General features: G+C 36.8%; 7 protein-coding genes and 1 long non-coding RNA gene across 11 annotated transcripts; 4 read left to right on the top strand and 4 right to left on the bottom strand.

Annotated features, from left to right (window-relative positions):
- Nucleotides 1-353: 353 nt before the first annotated feature.
- LOC106318130 (ferredoxin--NADP reductase, leaf isozyme 1, chloroplastic) lies at nucleotides 354-2,467 on the bottom strand. Its single transcript, XM_013755993.1, has 9 exons — nucleotides 2,209-2,467; nucleotides 1,887-2,115; nucleotides 1,622-1,755; nucleotides 1,458-1,536; nucleotides 1,295-1,386; nucleotides 1,131-1,208; nucleotides 984-1,046; nucleotides 667-901; nucleotides 354-582 (listed from the first exon to the last, which is right to left on the bottom strand). Exons 1-9 carry the CDS (start codon nucleotides 2,317-2,319, stop codon nucleotides 515-517), a joined length of 1,089 nt encoding a protein of 362 aa, XP_013611447.1. The 5' UTR covers nucleotides 2,320-2,467; the 3' UTR covers nucleotides 354-514.
- A 354-nt stretch (nucleotides 2,468-2,821) lies between these two features.
- On the bottom strand, nucleotides 2,822-6,047 carry LOC106318128 (calcium-dependent protein kinase 28). The gene is made up of 12 exons (XM_013755992.1): nucleotides 5,511-6,047; nucleotides 5,196-5,326; nucleotides 5,085-5,126; nucleotides 4,888-4,999; nucleotides 4,725-4,803; nucleotides 4,451-4,620; nucleotides 4,237-4,363; nucleotides 4,036-4,151; nucleotides 3,836-3,943; nucleotides 3,692-3,754; nucleotides 3,389-3,562; nucleotides 2,822-3,289 (listed from the first exon to the last, which is right to left on the bottom strand). Exons 1-12 carry the CDS (start codon nucleotides 5,856-5,858, stop codon nucleotides 3,131-3,133), a joined length of 1,629 nt encoding a protein of 542 aa, XP_013611446.1. The 5' UTR covers nucleotides 5,859-6,047; the 3' UTR covers nucleotides 2,822-3,130.
- Nucleotides 6,048-8,752: 2,705 nt separating this feature from the next.
- Nucleotides 8,753-10,175, top strand: LOC106315712. The gene is made up of 3 exons (XM_013753515.1): nucleotides 8,753-8,923; nucleotides 9,020-9,429; nucleotides 9,513-10,175. The coding sequence occupies exons 1-3, from the start codon at nucleotides 8,830-8,832 to the stop codon at nucleotides 9,972-9,974; spliced, it is 966 nt and encodes a 321-aa protein (XP_013608969.1). The 5' UTR covers nucleotides 8,753-8,829; the 3' UTR covers nucleotides 9,975-10,175.
- Nucleotides 10,176-10,919: 744 nt separating this feature from the next.
- On the top strand, nucleotides 10,920-12,357 carry LOC106315475 (golgin subfamily A member 5). Its single transcript, XM_013753215.1, has 3 exons — nucleotides 10,920-11,088; nucleotides 11,214-11,862; nucleotides 11,997-12,357. The coding sequence occupies exons 2-3, from the start codon at nucleotides 11,234-11,236 to the stop codon at nucleotides 12,163-12,165; spliced, it is 798 nt and encodes a 265-aa protein (XP_013608669.1). The 5' UTR covers nucleotides 10,920-11,088; nucleotides 11,214-11,233; the 3' UTR covers nucleotides 12,166-12,357.
- A 598-nt stretch (nucleotides 12,358-12,955) lies between these two features.
- On the top strand, nucleotides 12,956-13,347 carry LOC106314219 (auxin-induced protein 15A). The gene is made up of 2 exons (XM_013752135.1): nucleotides 12,956-13,144; nucleotides 13,234-13,347. The coding sequence occupies exons 1-2, from the start codon at nucleotides 12,956-12,958 to the stop codon at nucleotides 13,345-13,347; spliced, it is 303 nt and encodes a 100-aa protein (XP_013607589.1).
- Nucleotides 13,348-13,839: 492 nt separating this feature from the next.
- Nucleotides 13,840-15,869, bottom strand: LOC106316565. Of its 3 annotated transcripts, none has more exons than XR_001264874.1 (5): nucleotides 15,752-15,869; nucleotides 15,420-15,559; nucleotides 14,768-14,966; nucleotides 14,321-14,575; nucleotides 13,840-14,197 (listed from the first exon to the last, which is right to left on the bottom strand). It is a non-coding gene; the product is annotated as an uncharacterized LOC106316565 (long non-coding RNA). The 3 variants fall into 3 exon arrangements; XR_001264873.1 differs by having other exon boundaries at nucleotides 15,424-15,559; nucleotides 15,752-15,868; XR_001264875.1 differs by lacking the exons at nucleotides 15,420-15,559; nucleotides 15,752-15,869 and adding an exon at nucleotides 15,069-15,187.
- Nucleotides 15,870-16,232: 363 nt separating this feature from the next.
- LOC106316765 (3-isopropylmalate dehydrogenase 2, chloroplastic-like) lies at nucleotides 16,233-17,205 on the bottom strand. 2 transcript variants are annotated; one of them, XM_013754639.1, is made up of 3 exons: nucleotides 16,934-17,205; nucleotides 16,712-16,821; nucleotides 16,233-16,612 (listed from the first exon to the last, which is right to left on the bottom strand). In XM_013754639.1, the coding sequence occupies exons 1-3, from the start codon at nucleotides 17,047-17,049 to the stop codon at nucleotides 16,605-16,607; spliced, it is 234 nt and encodes a 77-aa protein (XP_013610093.1). In that variant the 5' UTR covers nucleotides 17,050-17,205; the 3' UTR covers nucleotides 16,233-16,604. The 2 variants fall into 2 exon arrangements, 1 of the variants encoding a protein (XP_013610093.1); XR_001264951.1 differs by lacking the exon at nucleotides 16,712-16,821 and having other exon boundaries at nucleotides 16,233-16,711.
- Nucleotides 17,206-19,419: 2,214 nt separating this feature from the next.
- Nucleotides 19,420-20,390, top strand: LOC106315749 (dehydrin Rab18-like). The gene is made up of 2 exons (XM_013753566.1): nucleotides 19,420-19,850; nucleotides 19,944-20,390. Exons 1-2 carry the CDS (start codon nucleotides 19,530-19,532, stop codon nucleotides 20,160-20,162), a joined length of 540 nt encoding a protein of 179 aa, XP_013609020.1. The 5' UTR covers nucleotides 19,420-19,529; the 3' UTR covers nucleotides 20,163-20,390.
- The last annotated feature ends 2,334 nt before the right edge of the window (nucleotides 20,391-22,724 follow it).

Below are 22,724 nucleotides of genomic sequence, written 5' to 3'. Positions count from 1 at the left end.
TTTTAGATATAAATCAACTATTTATTGATTTATATCTAAAAATATTAATGTAATGTAAACATGTTAAATGCAACCTATACATTTTATTAAGTAAAAAATTTTAAAATTTTCTTCTTAAAACTATAATTTTGCTTTGTTAATATTTTTAATGCTTTTGAAATGTGTGTTGTGAAATGTTTATGATATTAATTTCAATCTTTTTAAAATTGTTTTTATGCAAAATCTCTGAACCTGAGCTTGTGAAATGGATCACAAGACTTATGTAATCAGCCCATCTTCTTCTTTTCAACTGCTGCTGTGTTTCAAGGTTTGGAGCGAGGTATTGAACATGCAAACACATTCGAAACATGAAATGAATAGAAAGTAAAAAGAGTAATTTTGGTGGTAATGATGCTCTTTAGATTGTTGATGGAAAATTCTCAAATGCAGAAGAAAGATGAAGAATTGACAATGGCATCAGCTCCTTTATCTACATAATATTTAATAATAATAAACCCCTCACAAGCTTCTTTCCTTAGTAGACTTCCACATTCCACTGCTCACTCTTCTTCAATTGCTTCTTGTACTCCAACCAATCGATCCCTGTTCAAATCCCTGAGTTTATTAAGACCATTTGCAACAGAGACTTGCTTGGTTCCCAAAAAAATGAAATGTGCCGTTACTTACCATCTTTAGCAGCAAGTGAGACCATGATCTCATCGATGCCCTTCTCCATACCCTTGAGACCACACATGTAAACAAAGGTGTTGTCTTTCTTCAGCAACTCCCACAGCTCTTCTGCGTACTCTGCCATTCTCGTCTGTATGTACATTTTCTCTCCCTTGTCGTTCGTCTGCTCCCTGCTCACCGCAAAGTCCAGCCTGAAGTTTTCAGGGTTCTTCTCCTTCATCTTCTCAAACTCCTGTCAATTATTTATCCACACAGGTCAACCCAGCTCTTCCTACAAGACAAGATTAGTAAAAGTTTGCTGTGACTAGAATTACCTCCTTGTAGAGCAGTGAGCTGCTTGTTGGTACACCCAAGAAGAGCCATGCCAAACCGTTGAACTACATATAAATAGCCAGACAATGTCAAATGGTGAGTGAGTTAGACTATAATTAGTGTGTCAGAGAGTCTGCTCTTTGTCTCACCTTGTAGTCTTCGTGCTCCTCAAAGAACATTTTCCACAAAAATGATCTGAATGGAGCTATTCCAGTTCCTGTTCCAAGCTAAGCAAACGGGAAACAAACAAAGTAATAATCACTAGGAATGTTGATTATGTTACTTGAGGCCATTTATATTATTATGACAATACCATGATGATGGTGGCATTAGGATCTTTTGGCATAAGCATTTCCTTTCCAACAGGTCCAGTGATCTTTGCCTCATCACCTGGCTTCAAGTCACCTGTAAGAAAAAACAGTAAGAAGAGTTTGAAACCGTAATCAAAACCCATTAATTGTAATTCTTGGTCTTACACAAGAAGTTGGAGCAGACTCCCTTAACAATCTCTCCGCTTTCGTTAGTGTAAACTAACCTCTTGACACAGAGAGAAACCTGCATAACAAAGACCATTGCAGATCATAAGAGAGAAGATCAAGTCTTCATTGTTTACTTGTCAGAGGGGGAGGGGAAAGCTCACGGTTTTGGAGTCTCCAAAGTCACCAATGGCACTGCTGGCGATAGAGTATAACCTCAGCTTGTGTGGCTTCCCGTTCTTGTCAATTCCTTCTGGAATTATTCCTATCGATTGCCCTTCTCTGTAAGGAACCTCACCTACTCCATTCATATTGTTTAATAAAATCCAAAATCCATACGTTAATTCGTACACCATGCAATGCAATGCACTTGAGAAAAATAAAATAAAATAAAAAAACTTCCCAACAATCAATAATAGGTGGTGGTACCTTCGGTGGTGAAGACGATGTGCCAGGTCTCACCGGGAGCGTCATCGCCGGTGATCCTGGTGTTCAAGAGGCATCGACCAGTGTAAGGGTCCTTTGGTTTGAATTTGTTGACAACTATTCCTTCTTCTTGTTTCTTTGACTCCTTGGCTACTTTCACTGGCGCCTCTGTTGACACCTGAGCCTTCACTCTTCCCCTATAAATACATGCCTCTCTGTAGCACAGTGTGCTCTGTAGATATGCATGATGCCAACAGAAACAACACCAAAATATTTAAGTCTTGTTTGGTCATAGATGGCAATTGCTGTGATTAAGAAACGATACCTTGTTGTTGAGGAAAATCCTTTGAGGGGAGACGAAGGAAGTTTTGGAGGGAAGAGAAGAGGACTTGGATGAAGGATAGGAGACTGCAGCACCTATAGCAGCAGCAGCCATGTTTGATCAACTATGCAAGGAAGATGGGCCTCTCTGTCTTTCTTTTTGCAAAACAAAAATAAAATATCAGAGAAAAAATGTTAAAGAGGGAGCTATGATATGATCAGGTTTGTGATTGGATGTTTGTAGATTGTGTGAATGAAAATGCGAGGCCAAGTGTAAGTGGATAAGTTATTACAGCTTCTCATTTGTCTCTGTTCAACTTTGTCCTAACACTATCCACCCAAATAAAAATATGTTCACACAACACAATCTAGTGCTTACTGGGCTACATAGTGGGCTTAATTAATTAACAATAGGCGTCCTGGACAAGAAACTAATTGATTGGATCGGAAGCGAGAATGGCAGAGGAAGCGAGTCAAATCAATCCATGATGGCCTTGGATAGAGAGAGAGAGTAGAGCCATTCATATTCTAACTCGAGGATCATGGAAAACAACAGAAATAGGCTGTTTCTTGTGCTGGTGCTCTCTCTCTCACAGGCACACATATAATAATAATAATAACAGAAGAATTGGAAAAAGGGAACAAAACATACGAGATGTTCAAATTACAGCTGGGATCTATCTTTCTTCGGTGCTCTGGTCGAGTCAGGGAATGGGCATGTACCTATCCCATATCCTCTTTAACCTGGTGACCAAAACCACTCACACTGTTTCTTTGGTTTGGCTGCCTCACACAACCAAACTAGTTACTTATCACTACAATAGCCCAAAACCCCCACTTATCTTACAAACAACATTACATATATATATAATCACATTGCCCTGTCTCCACTTATTGTCCTCTTCTAGTATATACACCATTTAAAACTACCGAGGAATCCTGTGGCCTGCAGTGCTTGGAACTCTCGGGGAACTTATGCTCGCTGTTCTTAGAAGTCTCCTGAACTCATGCAGGCTTATTTTCCCGTCTCTGTCTATGTCTGCTTCATCCAGAAGTGGGTCTATTGACCCTCTTAACCCCGTGTGCTGTTTAATTCACCAAAACATTATATCGAGGCTTTCTTCTATTCCATCATCTCCTCAACAAAAAAAAAAAGTATTATAGATTTAAAAAAAAAGCTTTACCAATCGAAGCTCCTCAGGGGTTATGTACCCGTCTTTGTCAATGTCGAATTTCTCAAAAGCTGCTCTTGATCTTAGCTGCCATTTCTCTGAGTCATGTTCTTCCAGCTGATGAACATGTAGAGCTGCTGCTACAAACTCTGTGAAGTCCACTAACCCATCAGTGTTGCTATCAATCTGTCTCCACCAAAGATCACAACAACGTTTCAGAATATATATGGAAACGGCATTTCTCTTTGATAATAATAATATAAATATATCCCCCAGTGATGCTCTACTGCAATAGCGAAGAAAAACTGTAGTTACCGCTTCAAGTATCTCGGCAACTCGTGATTCCTTCAGTTTCCAAGGAAGATCTTTGGCAAGTGCCTGTATGTACATTAAAGAAATATAATCTATAATAAGTAGACGTGGTTAGTATTTGCAGTTGAAGCAAATTTGTTCACTTACCTGTCTCATCTCCTCAAGACTAATGACGCCGTTTTTATCCACATCAATTGCATCAAACTGATCTCTGAGGTCAGATATCTCTGCCTCGTCAAGTGTGCTAGCAAGCGCCTGCCAAAAAGGGGACACAGAGCATAAGAGACAAGTCCTTTATTTCTCTCGTTCTTTTCTTTCTCAACAACTTCCTCGTAGTTCAAGCTTACCCGTAAAGCAAACTGCTTCAGACGGCTGTATCTAACAAACTGACGTAAGTTGTTCAGAACAGAAATGTCCACAGGGATGTCAGTGGCATTCCCTCCTTCTCTAACCCACGCATGTGCTGCAAAGGCAAAGGCAGAAGAGTCAAAAGTCTAAGATTCCATTGCAGATGATGAAATCACCAAACTACTAAGGACCACACATACACAGGGCTTGTGCAGCAGTTAGCCGTGCTCGTGGGTCTTTAACAAGTAACTTTTTAATAAAATCTTTGGCACTGTCACTTATAGTTGACCATGGTTTGCGACGGAAGTCAGGTTTGTTCCTTAAGACCTATAGACAGACATACAGTAAGTAAGAAGTCAGACAGCAAATAAGAAAGATAGAAATCCAATGAAAGGGGTTTTGGCAACTACGCACCTCTTTAAATATACCGTCCTCTGTCCTATCCCAAAAAGGGCGTCTTCCACAGAGCAAAATATAGGTAATAACACCAATGCTCCAGACATCAGATTCAGGGCCTGATCTGCGCTTAAGTACTTCGGGAGCAACATAATAGGCGCTACCAACAATGTCATGGAACTTTTTCCCTGAAAACATTTGAGTTTTTTTTTTTTTTTAATCATACAAATTAACATAATTACCCTCTCTACCACCACTTAGTTGGTGTGGACTTGGATAAGCTTCTACAAACCTGGTTTAATAAAATCGGATAAACCAAAATCTGTAGCCTTTAGAGGCGAATCCAGTTTAGCTGATTTGAACAAAAAATTCTGCAAGAAAGAGGAAAGAGGAGGATATTAAAAACAAAAAATGCCAAGGAAAAGAGAAATTAATAATAATAATAATAATAATACCTCAGGTTTCATATCTCTATGAACAAGACCGTGTAGATGGCACTCTCCAGCGACTTTGAGCATCTGCCTGACGACAACAGCTGCATCCTTCTCAGAGTAACGGCTATCTTTCCTGAAAGAAAAGCGTAAAATAGAAAGAGAGAAGGTGTAATAAGTATATCTGACAAGACAACACTGGGACAGAGATGGTAACTAACTTGGATAAAATCCGGTCCAGCAATTCGCCTCCCTCGCACAACCTAAAAGTAAAAGGCAAAGAGTCAAATGTGAATGCCGCGGAGACATGATCATGTAAAAGAGAGACTCACTCCATGACAATGTAGACGTAGTCGTCATCATCAAAGGCATTGTAAAACTGGACAACGTTCTCGTGGCCAGAGAGAGCTTTAAGAATCTGAACCTCTCGCTTGACGTCCTCAACCGCAACAGGAAGAACCATCTGTCACCCAAAAGGAACAGTAAAATGGAGAATCAAATACCACCATCGAACTATAGTGCTTTTTTTTAGAAAATTAAAATTATATTCTGAGAATCGAATCTAACCGTGAATTGAGATTGAATAGTACTATATATGATGATTGATTTGAGATATTCACTAATCCCATTTAAAAAAAAAACAATACCTTGCTCTTATCGAGCCTTTTGACGGCGACACGATCGCCGTTAGATTTGTGGATGGCAACGTAAGTATACCCGAATTGACCGTGACCCAGCAACTTCCCGATGCTATACTGGTCGTGGAAGTCTTTGGCGTATCCAAACTCGGTACGCTTCCCGCAAGGGACGGAGCCGGTTCTCCGCTTGGTGGTGGTTGTAGAGGGCTTGTCGTTGTTGTTCTCCGGAGGAGGAGGAGGAGTCTTATTAGACTTAGGGTTCTTCTTGTTGTTGTTGTTGTTGGTCTGACTACTACTTCTTCTGCTGCTGCTGCTGGTGGTACCAGTGACTCTAATGTCCGAGAAACACAGACCCATGATGGCGCTTAAGCTTAAACTAAGAAAGCGATTCGAAGGGAGGAAGACGGTCGATGATGGATTTGGAAATGGGGGTTGGGGGAATATTCATTTTAATAAACAAAAATGAAAAAGAGAGGAAAGGAGGAGAAAGAGAGCGTTGAGTTGGTCAAACACAGAGAGCGAGTAAGTGAATCACCAGACGAAATATCCTCTCCACTTTCCCTCTCTTTGCCTTTTCTTCCCTTTTTCCTTTTTTTTTTTTTTTTTTTCTAGTGAATTGGGCTTTGTTAAATAATCCAACTGCCATTTATATACATACTATCATATACAGTAATGTTTTTTTTTTTTAATTGATAGTAGGATTTGTTTCTTTTTAAAATTTTGGTCAAGTTTTGTTAGTTATAAGATTATGTATTTTTTATATAAGATAATCTGATCTGTTTACAATTTTGTTGATTTTTTTATGAATTTAAAATATACTTCTATGTTAGACATGATTTAAAAATGTATTTATACTCATATAAATTGTTTTATGAGTTTAAAAATTAGATAGAGTGAATTTTATAGTTTTTGTATTGTTTATAATTATTGATCTAATTAGTAGATGTGAACATAGTAGGTTAATTTTCCATTTTTCAGCCGACATTAATTATAGGTTGATCTATTTGTTTTTCTTTTCTCTAGTTTTAAATGTTTTAAGTGGATTTCATATGTTTTTTCATTTTTTGTTTTCCTTGTTTTAAAGATTTTAATGGATCTCATCGTAATATCAGAATATTTTTTCATCGGCATGGAATTATAATTATAGTGTCCGACTAAAAAATTATTTTGTTTTAATAGTATAGATTCCGGCAAAATGGGGTGGTTTAAGATCGTTTTCGTATGGTGTGACCCAATAGAACAAGCTCCATGTGATTGAGGGCATCCGGAAACACTTCCAAAAATCACTTTTATTATTATTGTCACCTACTCCTTATCAGGCCCGGCTCAAGACTTCCATAGGCCCTGTGCTATATATTAAAATAAATATATACACATTATTTAAAATAATGATAAATAATTAAAACAGTGACATGTAAAAAATTTGTGGACTGAAGATACACCCATAAGGGCATCATCATTGAAGGGACTTAGCAAAAGTTCACACAGTTTTCGACAAAAAAAATATTAAAATATTTCAATAGTGTTGAATCCGTGTCGTGCGAGGTCGCTGGGAAGACCCCGTATCGTTACTGTTCTGCGGGCCCCACGTCACGTTGCGGCCCGCAATTAGATGAATATTAATTTTCTTTTAAATGAAACGAAAAACGAAATTAAAATAATAATAATAGGAGCATTGGGAATCGAGAAGTGAGGTTCACCAATGCTGATGGTCTAATTCTGAAACTTTTTTCGGTCCCTTGTGCATATTTGTTGGATAATGATATTTTTATAAATTTTTGGGCCCTAAATTTTAAGAAAATTTAAGAACAAAATTTAGGACCCTGTGCTTAAGCACTTCTCGCACACCCCTAAAGCCGGTCCTGCTCCTTATATATGCACACATTAGGTACGTTCTAAACAACTCTGTAGACCAGCTTAGCCTGGATTTGGTTCAACTCGGTCTCTCTCTGTAACAGCAAGCAATATGATCAACTAATTTTATAAACAATACTTACCCAAATCTTACATTTTCTGCTGATTTGGCTTTTCGTCTAACCAAGTTGACTTGGTCTTTTCAACACAAGTTTCCCATTCAACACACAAAAAATGTCTGTATCACAGTTTATGTTTACTAAATACCCTTATTCTTATCGAATGCGTTTACGTTTTGTGATTTCAGTCTTCTTCTTTTTTCAGAGAGATATACACAACTACTTATTATTTTTTCTTTATCACTTTCACATGCCAAGCCAACGCGCAACCGTATTCCAATAACATCTTCAATTGGTACTAGTGGGATCAAACAAATATTTTAATTAAAATATACTTGAAAGAAATTATTGAACAACTAAATAATGATAAAATCGAATAATCGATGCTTATTGAACAACTAAATAATGATAAAATCGAATAATCGATGCTATGTAGTAATGATTACAGGAGACACTTACTTATCTAGCAGTCTGAATCTGAAGTGCTTTTCACTTTTTTTTTTCTTATTCTTTTTATAATATGGTTGTCCAGGCAAAAAACGTGTGACATGTTAGCCTAAACAATTTTATACCTATATAAATATTAGTTATGGATATTGGGGCCTTTCTTAAGAATTCTGATTACTAATTTGCCAACCTGGCTTCCAAGCCGTACCATGTGTTTAAGGCTTTATCGTGAGCTAATCAAATTTTATTTGGCATTAACAAAAACCATATCAAAGAGGTATTATTTTGCTAAGTTCAGGCAGGATTTCCGGCCAAGTTGAATCGGGCCTGTCTCTGTGTTTTTTACTTTGTCAGAACACAATCCCGGAAGCTACTCTTTTAAGATCTATATAGCTGTAGACACCACCCCATACATCTTCTCTCACCAACAAACTCTTATCACCAAGCAAGTTGTACTTCTCTTCCTCAGTAACCGTATGCATTTATGCGTCATGCCTCTAAATTTTTTTCTAAATGTTTTTTACAATACATGCAACCTGCAAGGGTAATAATTCAATTTGTTTGGAATCAAAACTAAAGAGCAATCATTCCCACTCCTTACTTAGGCCTTAGCCCATAATTTATCAATTAATGCCTTGGGCCATTATAGACATTAGTGATTACGGGGTTTTTAATTGGGGGCCCATAAACCCTTATTCATCCAGAGTCCCAACGGCTAGTTTTCTGAAACGGCTCCTTCCATTCCTGTAAGAGAGTAAGTCCCAACGGCTAATTTTTTTTTCAAAACCCTATTGGTTATGACTGCCTTTAAATACTAGAGACACAGCAAACACCATACCCACTTGTCTAAAACTCCTATAGCTTTTTTCTATTATTATTATTCCCCGGAAACAAGTCTTTAGATCTCGATGGAGACACCATCATCAACGAGGAGAGTGACTAGGTCTCAGACCCTCTCTGCCATGAAAAGCTCTGCCACCAATCATCTCTTATCATCATCAAGTAAGTCCTCCACGTCTCTCTGGATGTTTCTCCACTAGTTCGATATCCATATGTCCTAATCGATAGTTGTTTCTTTCTGGAATTGAAATTTTCTAGAGAAACCAGAGGAGTCGAAACCAAGGCAAAGAAACGGCGCAACGCCGAAGCGAGACAGGTCAGCGTTGTTCGACATAACCAACGACTCGCCGATCGTGGGACTTGCGATGCAGACTCCATCCTCAGGAGTGGCTGTTGGGAAGAGCAGAGTCAAGAGCACTCCTGGATCTGGGGAGGCGCTCTTGAGAGGCCAAGTCAAGAATCTGTTGCAGAAGGTCGAAGAAGAAGAAGCGCATCTTATCACGAAGATTTCAGTTGAATCTCGTCCCTTCATCCATCTCGTTACTTCTCCCATGGGACTTCTCGCTCCGACTCCGGCCAACACTCCTCAAGTTCTCGACGGAGCGCCGCCGCCGATTGTGATCGCATCTCCGGTCGTTTCGGGACAGCTGAGAGCAGCATCTTCTCAGGTAAAACTAGATTTGGGTGTATGGTGTGGGTTTAAATAGTATTGAGATGATTGTGATAAAAAGGCTTTTTTTGGGCCTGCCAGGTGGAGAAAGAAGAGAGTTTGGAGAAGAGTCCGAGCATAACGCGGTCATTGCTGCTGGATTTTAGTGATAAGTCAGAGCTGTGGGAGAGCTCGGACTGTTCTTCTGTGGTGACTCAGAACCCAGAGGATGATAACTCCTCGGTGTGGTCGATGCAAGTCAACGCAAGTACCAAAGACGAAGAGGATGATGAAGAAGACCAAGAAGTAGTGTTTTCGTACAGGGAGGAAGATGATGAAGAGGAATACTACGAGGATGAGGAGGAGGAGGAAGAAGTGGAAGGGTTGTGCGAGGGAATGAGGAAGATGAGCTTCGCGGGGAAGCACACTCGGTTTGTGTACGACAGTGATCTTGAAGAGATGGTGGAGGCTGAAGAGCAAACTCCTGGAGTGTCGCGTTTGAAAGTTTTCCCCACACCAACGGGAAAACATGTCAGGTTTGCGGACGAAGACGACGAGGAATGATAATAACTCCATTTTCTAGTTGTGGACAACTCTCACATGTCTCAACTTTTTCTTATTAATTGTTTTTGTTTTGGGGGATGTTACATGGTTCCCAGTTCTCTGATTCTTGTGCCCATTTTACATTGGTGTTATTTTTCAATAACTAAAGTGTAATCTCGGATTATGATCTTTTTTTCTTTTTAATCTTCTCTTTTGTTGTTATGTGTGCGAAGGCTACGAAATGTTGCACAAGAAAAAGCGGACATAACTGAAATCATGATTAGAAGAAAGTAGCATGTTGAACATTAAATGGTCCAAAAAAAATTGAGTCTTATTGGATTAATGGGTCATGGCAGTGGGCTCCAGGAAGTAAGTCGCATGTTTGTGAGAGGCTCCTCCGAGCTTGCTTTTTTATCATTCACTGACTTGTGTCTAAATTACCAAGCTTATGCCATTCGGAAATAGGGTCAATGTAAGACTTGCACAGTGTTGTAAATTTGTAATGTTGTGATCTCAATAAAGCTCTACGTTGCTTTTCTGCTGAAGTTGCTTGCTTGTCTCTTCAGACTGGTGTTGAGGAGGATTCTGACTGTAAATTAAGGCTTTAATCTCTTTTGTAATCTGAGGATTATTATCAGTCTTGAGAGTGTAAAACCTTGTTCTCCATCGACTCTTTTTGTATTTTTGGTATAAATAAACTCGACCATCATTAACCTCGGTCTATTAGCTGGAGATATAAGAACCGTCTCTTAGCTAAAAAATGTAAAAAAAAAAAAAAAAAATGTCAAATCATGAGCTAAGAACCTCGGCTAAGAGATCAGAGTTAATCATGTCTTCGCCCCACATGAAAATGAACTTTACAGCCAGAATTGATGGGAGAGCTTGCGGTCGTGGGCCTGAATTAATAATATTGGGCTGATACAATATTATAGAAAAGCCCAAATAAGAAATCTGTTAGAGGGAGGAAACTTTGTTGCCAAACTAACTGTGAATCTTCCTCCTCCTCCTCCTCCATCCCAATCGTGTTGGCACGATAAAGCAGACGACGGCCTGTTCTACCTATCAAGTCAACCCGACCCGACTTCGTTTCCCCTCGTCAAATCCATTGGATCGGAAGTTGAGCTAATTCTGGGGGGTTTGTCATTTGATTTTTCCGAGTTTTTATTCTTCTCTGACAATTTATTTGGCTTATATAATATTCTCTTCGATTAATTGATTGCTTTTCGTTTTTTTTTTAATTGATTCAAATCGATTTTGAAGGAACTAGGTAAGCCTATCTTATGGCTGCAAAGCAAGAGGCCTCTTCTTCCTCAACTGTACAATCTAACATCATTGAGGATCTGTGGAGCCGAGTGAGTACCGCAACAGCCTTATTGACCTACCTTAAATCGAAAGCAACCACTCTTGCTGTAGCTGAGGATTTGTCCCAGCTTTCACTCGCTGATGATGGTGAACAAGAAGGATCAATATCTGAACGCGATCAGGCTTATTATGTCTCTGAGATGCTTAAGCACGTAGAGACGGTTACAGGCGTGATGGACTCTCTCGCTAAGCGTGCTATAGTCGCCGAATCCGAAGCCGCTGTTCAGAGAGGCAAGGCTCTGCTGAGTCAGCAAGAAGTTCAAAGAAAGGCTGGCCAGATCAACAGCATGTCCTCGAAACTGGAGGACATGGAAAAGTTTGCTCTAGGGACCACTGGTATCCTCGGCGAAATGCGTCAGAGGGTCGATGATCTGGTGGAGGAGACGTCTAGACAGAAGGCGAGAGCTGCGGAGAATGAGCAGGAACTCTGCCGTGTCAGGAGAGACTTTGAGTCACTTAAATCCTATGTTTCGAGTCTCATCAGCGTCAGAGAGACACTCGTCTCGTCTGAGAAGCAGTTCCAAACCATCGAGAGGCTTTTTGAACGGTCAGTTTCTATATGTAGCTAGTTTTAGGTGTTTGAATCAAACGGTTTGATAACAAGGATGAAGCATTTGGGTGTTATTTACTTTCTTATTGTTATTGTGAGTTAATGAGGTGTCATTGTTGTTGGTGAAGCAGGCTTGTTGCGAAGACAACGCAGTTGGAGAGCGATAAAGTGCAGAAAGAGGCAGAGGTTCAGAAACTAATGGAAGAAAACGTGAGACTCACGGCTCTTGTGGATAAGAAAGAGGCCCAGCTTCTGGCTATGAATGAGCAGTGCAAAATGATGGCCCTTAGCTCCATATAATATGGTTAGAGATAAATAAATGTGTGAGATTTGCTAATTGTTGTCTATATTCCCACTTGTAACATAAAAGAAACCCTCATTTGATACAACTGCCGTTTTTCTTCCTTGTTTGTAATTGTATGACACCACTTTTGCCTGTGGAAAAAACAATAATAAAAAGAGGGGAGAGCCTCTATACATATGTTCATTGTACATTCTCTCTGCACATGAAATTACACTATGGTTTGGCTTAACTTAGTTTGCTCCAGGGTTTAGGGCTTTAGGCTTGATAGGATTGGTTGAGACTGAATGAGATTTGAACGGACCGGTAATGATTGGTGGCTGAAAAGATATACGGCTGCACGAGACTGTATGGGCTTTCTGCTTGAAATCCGTTAATGGGGTTTGAATGTAATACATCATTTCCCTATTTCTTACTTTCATCCACAGAACATGAGGAGCCGTTGCCGCCCATCTTCTCCTTCAGCAATTTGAAATTCTATATTATTATGTTGGCACACGTTACTTCTTCAGTCATCACTGTGTGTATTTACATGATCTTGATTAAACCAATCGAATTGATGAAGCTGCCAAGAGTGTATACAGTTGCATTTGGTTATATAATAATATTTTAGTATTCCTTGTTCAGGTCTAATATAGAAAAAGATCAGCACATGTGAGTCCCATAACGTTGAAACATCTTGTTGATTCTCTATGTATGTGTGTCGTGTATATATAAACACATATGTCTCTGCATATAAATATGAGTCACCAACCATCTCTTTATCCATAAGAAGAAAGAACAAAAAATATGGGAGTAGAAAGAGGAAGTGGTAAGGGGCTGAAGCAGATGCTAAAGAGGTGTTCGAGTTTGGGAAAGAAGAGCAACGTCCACGTCAACTCTAACGGCGTCCCCAAAGGTCACTTCGTCGTTTACGTTGGTCTATCTAGATCCCGACACATCATTCCTATCTCCTTCCTCACGCACCCCATCTTTCAGGTAATTTTCTATTTACAAACACATACAGACACATATATATAAGTCTTAATGGAAGCTGATCATTGCATGTGACACTGCTCGTGGATCAGATGTTGCTGAGACAATCTGAGGAAGAGTTTGGGTTCTACCAAGACAATGGCCTAACCATTCCTTGCGATGAAGATTTCTTTCTCTCTCTCATCTCCTCCATTAATCAGCCTTGACAAGACACATATGAACATGCAGTGCTAGCTCCTGCTTTGCGGTTATAAACTCGTGTCTATGTAACTACTGCTGTTTATATATCCTCTTCCACGGTTCTCGTGTATTAATAGTGCATGTCACTGGAGAGGAGTAGAATCTACGTAAGAGCATGATTAACTGATGGGTTTCTTAATGATTATTTAAGTAACTAAATGAATTTAATAACTTTAGTTAAGAAACTATTAGATTTTGTGTTCTAGCAGTAGTTTTTTAATTAAAGGTTCTTAAAAAAAAGTATTAAACATTGTTTTATTAAAGATAAAATTTATTTATTAAATAAAACATATTAAAAGATAACATTTTCAATATGCTATTGTTGTTTTACAATATGATAGCGTTTTATGTAGTTTGCTATTAATGTGTGGACTTTATAATAGCAGTATTTATAGTTTTCTATTATATGATAAACATTATAATTAAAAATAAATTAATTGAAAAAAAATATTTATAATTAAAAATAAAATTAATTTTATTTATAAATTAAAATCAGTTTACAAAACTAAAACCAGAAAAAACGTAAACCTATGCTAAACCATAAACTTAAACTAAACCAAAAACCTAAACCTAATCCACTTTGCCATCAAACTCATCATGCATCCTCCTCTTTCATGCTCAGCGTGCCTATATGTAGCAGCAAGGTTGCTACCTTCCCATGGGGTCATACATAGCAGCAAGGTTGCTGTAGACACAGACAGTACTCCACCAGTAGCGACATGCATTCTTTTATATAAAGCCAAACTTAATTCTCCATAAGCTCAGAATCTAGCCCTTGAACACGAGGACTTAGTGAATTTGCAGCGAGTTAGAAACCTACATAAACCGCAAGCAAAAAGGCAAGAAGAATATTGAAGATTAATATATCAAAAATCTAAGCCTATAAGAATTCTCAGCAGATTTGAAATAGAAAAGAAGAATGTAATGACCACTACTTACTAGAGAAGAAGAAGAAGATGGTAGTTAGTAACAGAGCACCAACAAAAGCATAAAGCTGATTCTTTAAGGCAATTGAATAAACAGGTCTTGAGAAATCAACAAAGCTTCGTCATAAGAATGTCAAGATCTTGTGTGTTTTAGAAAAATGAAGAGTTTGGTTCAAGACAGACTCTCCAAGCACGTGAGTTCCTTGCCTACATACACTTTGTCAATCTCATCTTCCTCTTCATCCTTTCTAGAGGTGCAACTGCAATTCTGACCAAATAAAAACACGCATCTCAGTTCAGATATTGACCGGAGAAACAAACGTGAGTGAATGCTCTTTCTTTTATATATGTCAATCACAGGACTCGGCCATTTTCAAGTAAAGACACTTTCTGACCATGCTAATCCTTCATACATAAACCGGTATCAACATAACCACAAAATACAAGTCATGTTACATACCTGCTGCGTTCGTTCTCAATTTGGCCGAGTGACAACACCCGCTCATGTGTCCAATGAACAGCAACATGTACACCACGGGTAAAAAGATAGAACGATCATGAATACTATTAGCAGAGAAAGAAGATCAAAAGGAAGAGAAATGATATATACCTGACCAGTCTTGAAATTGCAGACGAAGTAGTTTCTCTTCATGGTTCAACTGGAAAAAAAAAAAAACAGATTAGATATTAAGTAACTCACACCAGAACCAGATTAATACTATAAAAGAACTACATAGAGAACTAAAAAATGGAAATGTTACGTATATGATTTTCTGAGACAGAACACCAGCTCTGTGCATGTGCTGGGAGCACATTTGCACATGACTCATTACAATTTATAAAACTTTTAGCCCAGATTAAAGTCTGAAATGTTTTAAAATTATATTTTTTTAAGGAAAAGGGCCCCAAATTTTGTTTTTTCTCTTTAAAAAGGCTCCAAAATTTTGTTTTCAGCACATGGCCCCATTTACAACTGAGACGGGCCTGCACAACATATAAGGACAACGTAAGAAACATTGAACTCACTTGCACACTCAACAGAAACATGATTGAGACAAAGTTCACCTTCGGAAGCAAATCAAAGCATATAAAAAAACTGATACAATACAAACCTACTTTTGATTGAGAGGAAGCTTCCCTTCAGTGTTGAGTTTCTTCAGGAGATAAGCAAGGGCTTGTCCTTTTTCACTTCTTGAACCTTAATCTTGTCAATGAAAAATCCAACCTCGTTTGGTCTCTGATCACCTTCTCTCTGCATCAAGTGATTGAACTTTGGTCACTTAACATAGAGTATATAGGAATTTATACATAGTGGTTGCAACAGGCTTTTGCGGATCGGAGGATCCAAGGTCCGGCTCTCCAGATTCCGATCCTGAATCTGAAACCGGTCTTTGATTCTCAATCGGATCTAATGTACAGATTCAATAGCGGCATCAATCTTGACCTTATCGCTTGGTGGGGCGTGGAGACGAAGAAGACGGTTCAGGGGATGAGGAAGAAGCAGAAGAGCTGCGTCTCGTCTCCGGCGGAGAAGAAGAGAGAACACGAGGGAAAGAAGTAAAAGAAAGAGAGAAAAGAAAAAAAAAATTTGTTTGGCTCACCACGCTAAGGATCGGTCACCAGAATTCCTCCTTAAGGATCGGTTATCTGAAGTTAATTTAGTTTTCATTTAATTAAATGACTCATTTACTTTAAAAAAAAAAACCCTAAGAAACCCGGATAATCATGCTCTAAGACCATTTCCAATGGTAAGAACCTCTCATAGATGCTTATCATTATTTTAATTATAAATTTTCAAAATTTTGTAAATTAAAAACCTTTTAGAGTTGCAATATTTTGTCATGTCCAATGGTACAAAACCCCTCATGGGTTCTTAAGAAAGATTAGATGTTTTAATGGTAGAACATCTTCTTAAGATGTACAAGAACAAGAAGAAATTAAGTTTCAAATGAATTTCAAAGAGAAATCAAATGCAACACGAGCAATGTGATCAGCCTAAGCACAACCAGAATGATATTGAGCAGCTCCTTCGTTAAAAAAAAAGACATCATATCACTTTTTCCAACAATTTTTTTTACAAAAGTAGCAAAAACATCACTTGCAGAGTAGGACTCAGTGCAGAAGCCAACTTCATCACCTTGTTCATTTGTCGTAAAACCCCGAGGATGCTCATTGTAAATACTCATTTTCAGCCAAGAAAGACGCAACCTTTGTAAAGAGATACAAGAAGCAAATCTTTGTTTCTACATGAAATGGTCACTGACCTCCGGTAAGCTCGCGGATGATAATAAGTCAAATCAACCAACTGAGGCACGTCCAAAGTTCAAAGAATATCAAGAAACATGCAGAGCTGAACACATTCCATAAGCCATTCCAAGAACAATGATATGTCTATGTGAGATACCTGAGGGAAGACAATGATGGGTCTTAAATTGGAAAACACTTTGAGACCCGTACGAAGCTGCAACAGCGCCGTTAAGCTTCAAATGCTTCGAATTGTTATCCCATTTTGGCCTTCACAACTCCAAGCACCGCAATGAGTTTGTCAAGGCCAAAATGGGATTGTCAAGCCAAAATGGGATTGTCAAATCCAAAAATTACAAAATCAAGAAAGATGAGTTTGTACCATCCAACAGCTCCGAGGAAAACATCATCTGAGTTCTTTGCCTTTGTCAATGTTTCCTCCGATAGAGGAATTCCGACGAGATCCAAAGCAACGCCTCCTATACGCATGCTAGGCATCCTCGAAACTCAAATCCAACCCTGATACGAAACCTTCAAGAGATCCAGCTAGACGAAGAGCGTCAACGGCGACAGAGATGACTTCGTTTCCAACGCTGTCGGCAGGAAGCACCGCGATGGAGAGAAAGAGACGAGAAAGAGGAGAGAAAGAGAGAGAAAGAGGAGGAGCCAATAAAAAACGGACACGTCATAGGTTTTTACCAATTCTAAAAATCCTCTTTTTAGAACCGGTTTCTATCCTTCTTTTTCTTTTTGATTTATTTTTTTGGCATTTTTGTTAAAGAACCTTTCTTTAGCCACCTCTAATGGAGGTTCTCTAACGTACCTACGTTTTAACCTTGTTTTATTTGATAAGTTCTAAAATCAAATTAAAGCTAGGGTTTTTTTCGCTTTGCGGAGGGAAGCTAAACAAGGACACATCACAACTACATCATTGCCTCTTAATATCATTTTTTGTATTTTCTGATTGGACCCTCAATATGTTGTCCTTTTGCAATTATTATCTCTCTAACATCAAACATATTTTCGCCCTCGACAGCCATGGACCCTTCTTCAACAGATAGAGATGGTCACGTATAACTCTCAACACACGACCAAAGTTTTAAGAGTTGAGCAACATTAGTGGGAGTTTCTTCCCAAAAATCTCTTCCTCATTTTGTCCTCAAATCTCTTTCTGACCATGGTGTCAATAGCCTATACTTTCAGTCTTTTTAAAAAAGACAACGCGAAGAGGAATAGATCAAACATAAATAAATTAAACAGATAAAATTTAAGTAGAAATGCTGTTGCACTAGTAATTAAATAACACGTATACAAAAGAGTCTCTGATGGTTCATGCAAAATCTTTTTATAAAAAAATCATACTTCTTTTTTCATTTATTATCTACCCTTTTTTCTCTCACTTTTAAAATTTTTATTATTTTGGTCAGAGACTATAGTGGAGAAATCACCACTGCAGGTGCTAGATTTCACATATAATTCTTACTCGCAATTATATATGTTATCATTACTATTTTGAGGATTATCTTTATACATAACCTACACTAGTAAACATGGATATGTGTACAGACGACACGACATGACACTAAACCCTACCTTGAAAGTGGACTTTAAACCCGTGATGGTGTCAGATAAGCCTGTCACCAAAAACACAATGTTTTATACTTAATTTTTTTTTTTTTAATCTTGATTTGCATATAAAGTAAACAAATGCTAGAGGTGGCATATCACTCTACCACAACAAAATTAAAATGCGACAAGACTTTATTCCAATCATTATTTAATTTCATATTAATTTGGAAATTAGTAAGCTTATATAAGCAAGCGTCTTGTGCAACGCATATAGTTTCCGGACACTTGGCCCCCAATGTATGATTTCATCATAATATTTATTAATATATACTGGTACATATATCATTTGAGAGTCGTATGAGAGGTGATGTAATTGATGTTGCAACGATCAAACGTTTTATTAATTATTAGAAAACACTATCTTATATGTAACCACTATCGAATTATGTAGATCGGGCGATAAAAAAGGTAGCTTGTGCATATATAATAGTTTCAGTTAGTCTTCATTCATATTTAGTGACTAACCAAAAGCTGCTCTTATAACTAGCAAAAAGTCTAGATGGAATATAAAGATATTGGTTGGACATGACCTTTTCTAACGAGAAGGTTCTCCAGCTTCATCGCAGTGAAATCGTCCTTTGTACGTAGATCTTCAAACCCCATTTTCAAATCTGGCGCAGAGAGGAGAGAAACTCCCATAACGTAAAACCAAAAAAAAATAAGACGATTTCGCAGCATGGTTTGGTGGTAAGTGGAGTGGATAACACGGATCGATGGAAACGCATAATTTTGGTAAGCGGAGTATATGGAAAAGGGCTTTATTTTAAAACTCACTAGTGATTTTTCGGGCCTTGTATAATAGAGTAAGCCCAAATTTCTGAGATCCAATAAAAAGGTTTCTTCCAATACACCCAATCTTCTTCGTCGTTGTATGGAAACAATAGACAAGACGCATCGTTTTCAGGGATAAGGGTTACGTGTCTAATATCTACAACGCAATGCCAGTACCGACACGAAGAAAAGGAGAGATCTTTCCACTTTAGTATTCATCACCTTGTCTGTCATGGGTTTGTTACGAACACGTACGTACTTAGGCTCTCTCTACTTTGAAAGCTCAGAAAAAATATCCATCCGGTTTCTTTAATTAAAGTAATAAACGGTTCGGTCTACGTCCGGACACGCGTCTGGAAGCACCACGCCGACATTTGCTCTGCTGCCACGTGTGGATTCAGTTATAATGATTCACTAATTTAATAGTTAATCCATATCCGGAACTGGATCTATAAAGACTCCATGAGCCTTACGAACATTCATCGATCAAAACTCAATATCCAAGTCTCATCATATTATCAAATAGAAGTGTTTTAGCTAATAAGCTCAAAGTCTTTGCTTAGAAGAAAAAGAAGAAGATGGCGTCTTACCAAAACCGACCCGGAGCTCAGGCCACTGACGAGTACGGAAACCCTATCCAGCAGTTGGACGAATATGGAAACCCAATTGGCCGTGGAGCTACCGGCGGAGGAGGTTACGGAACTGGTGGAGGATACGGAGGAGGAGCAACGGGTGGGACCTACGGGACAGGTGGCGAAGGATACGGGGCTGGAACTGGAGCACTGGGAGCTGGCGTAGGAGGTAGGCATCACGGCCAGGAGCAGCTCCATAAGGAAAGTGGTGGTGGTGGCTTGGGAGGAATGCTTCACCGCTCTGGATCCGGATCCAGCTCTAGCTCGGTACGTTTACCATTTATAGAAACATCCGAACGTATTAATTATATTTAGTTGGTGTGTGTATATTCTGTATTAACAATACCGATATGGTGATAGGAGGATGATGGACAAGGTGGGAGGAGGAAGAAGAAGGGAATAACTGATAAGATTAAGGAGAAGTTGCCAGGTCACCATGATCAGTCTGGTCAATCTCAAGGCATGGGGATGGGAACTACCACTGGTTATGACGAGGGAGGCTATGGTGGCGAACGCCACGAGAAGAAGGGGATGATGGAAAAGATCAAGGAAAAGCTTCCCGGTGGTGGTCATCACTAAACAAGTTAAACTTTGGGGCAAACGTATATGCATATATATATTAAAATAAAGAACAGCTCGTAACACAGTGGCATCCGGACCATTTACTTTTAGGTGTGTGTGTGTGTTTTATATACGTACGTCCTTCGACGTGTTTGGCTCTTTTTATGTTTCTCGAGTTGTATGTACGGTACAGTGTTCTGTACTTTCATATCTATATATCTATCTACTTTCTTGTTGTGCTTCGTAGCTTAAATTTGTTTATATAACGCCATGTTGACGGCATTTGTCCGAAGTTGGGATTCCGTATTCAACGTTAATTGATCACAGCTGGGATAGAGCGACATAAACTTGGAGTGATAAAGAAGTTCTCATATCATTTTTAGACATTATAAATAAAGAAACAAATAAACTTGGACTTGATAATAGCAATTCCAACAAGGAGTTCTCATAAAAAATTTAGACATTATAAATAAAGAAAGATGTAAACTTGACTGGTGATCATAGCAAACTCCAACAATGAGTTCTTATAGAATTTCTAGATATTATAAATAAAGAGAAAAAAAAAGGAGAGTGAGAAAATTTTATCTGTAGAGAACTCTACCTTATAATGCCAAATGTCTGAGTATTTCGATTTATAAAAGTAAAATTAAATTAAATTATTTAAACAAAACTTATGAAAATATTGTTGTTTTAGTTTATTAGAAGCTTAAAATCATCTTCAATAGGGGTTTTAGTGTCCAAAAATCTCTATAATATTATTTGAGAAGTCAATTTCTGTTTATTTACAAGGTTGATGCTTATTTACATAGGTACCGTTAATGAATTAAAAAATCAAATTTAAATACAATTAATAATTTTTTTTTGTTTTTACAAATAAAATATATAATAAAAAGGAAACATTTAAAAAGTTTAAAACAGATTTAAAAACGAAACTATATGTATATAATATGATTTTATTAAAAAGAAAAGTTCACAAAATAGAAATATTTCATTTAAAACATATTTTTACATAACAAAAACATACTTTCTCAAAACAAAAAAAAATATTTTATACAATGTGATTTCATAAAAAAAAGTTCACAAAGATATTCTTGAAATTAAAAATAAATATTACTCCTTTAAAACATATTTTATACAATATAAAATAAATATATTTTTAAAATAATAGAAATATTTTCTTTATATTTATTTATTTTCTTAGATGATTACATAAAAATAATTAAATAACATAAACCGATATATGTTTAATTGACTAAAATAGTGTATAATTATTATTATTGAAATGTTTTTCATAATCTTTAGCTGACTATGATATCTTACAATTACCAAAAAAAATATCTATAAATTATAATTTACTTATATAATATGATTTCACAAAAAGTCACAATTTTAGTGCTGATTTTTAAGAGACATTAAAAATGGAACCTAAAAATGTTTTTTTATGATAAGCATAGTTTGATCGAATAATTACAAAATATTTTTAAATAGCATATACTTTTAATAAGGTATATATATATATATTTTATTTTATCATTACTAAAACAAAATCTTATTATTTGTTTTGTTTTTAAGTTTATGTTTTCTCTATATTTGTGGAACTTAATATACTCATAATCAAAATACTCAAACAAATCTGAATTCTCATTTTAAAGATTATTTAAAATAAATTTCAGTTTACCTTTCAATAAATCTAAGTCATACAAGTATTGAGAAGTTATAAAATATTTTAATTATTGTTAATATTGTAAATATTGATATTCGTTCATGAGCTTAAAAATTAATCAGCTATACTCATGTATGTAATTTCTTATTGATCATCCCTTTATTTTTTAATATTTTTAAAAAATCAAAATAAAATTTTGATAAATATTATTAAAATGCATGCACATTTAAGATAGAAATAAAACTAGTTTGATTTGACTTTATTAGAATCAAAATAATCATACTTGAGTTTGAATTTGAAAGAATATATGTAACTCAATATATTCACAACATGAGTGAATCAACAAATCTAACTTATATCCAAAATCAAAAATCTAACTACAGTAAAAATATAATTTAATAATATTAATAAAAAAACTTAACTAATTGTTACAATATACTTTTATATATATGCATGAGATTTCATAATATTATCATTATATTCATTTATGTAATTTTGAATCAAACTCTTCAGTTTATTTTTTATTTAATTCTAAGCACAATATCTATTACATTTATACAAAATCTTGCTAAAATATATTTACATATCTAAGAAAATAATCAATCTAAATTCAAATAAAAATTTAAACAAAATTAGCTATATTTAGAATAAAATATTATAGTTGAATTCGGAGAAATAGATGCAATTTAATATATCCAAGTTATAGAAATCGATTGTTGACCCAAAAACAACCAAACTGACTAGATATAACATGTCAAAAATCATATGTCTAATTAAAATAATATAACATTATTAATATAAATTATACATATAAATTATAAATTGATTTAAAATCAAAAGTAAATATCAATTAACTATAGTACATTAATTTTATAAATATTTATGCTCGTGCATGAGCACGGAAAAATCACCTAGTA

The sequence above is a fragment of the Brassica oleracea genome, chromosome C9 (assembly GCF_000695525.1).
Source record: "Brassica oleracea var. oleracea cultivar TO1000 chromosome C9, BOL, whole genome shotgun sequence".
Classification (NCBI taxonomy): Eukaryota; Viridiplantae; Streptophyta; class Magnoliopsida; order Brassicales; family Brassicaceae; genus Brassica; species Brassica oleracea.
The sequence above is the reverse complement of the archived record's forward strand: the minus strand, read 5'-3'. Positions and strand labels throughout refer to the sequence as shown.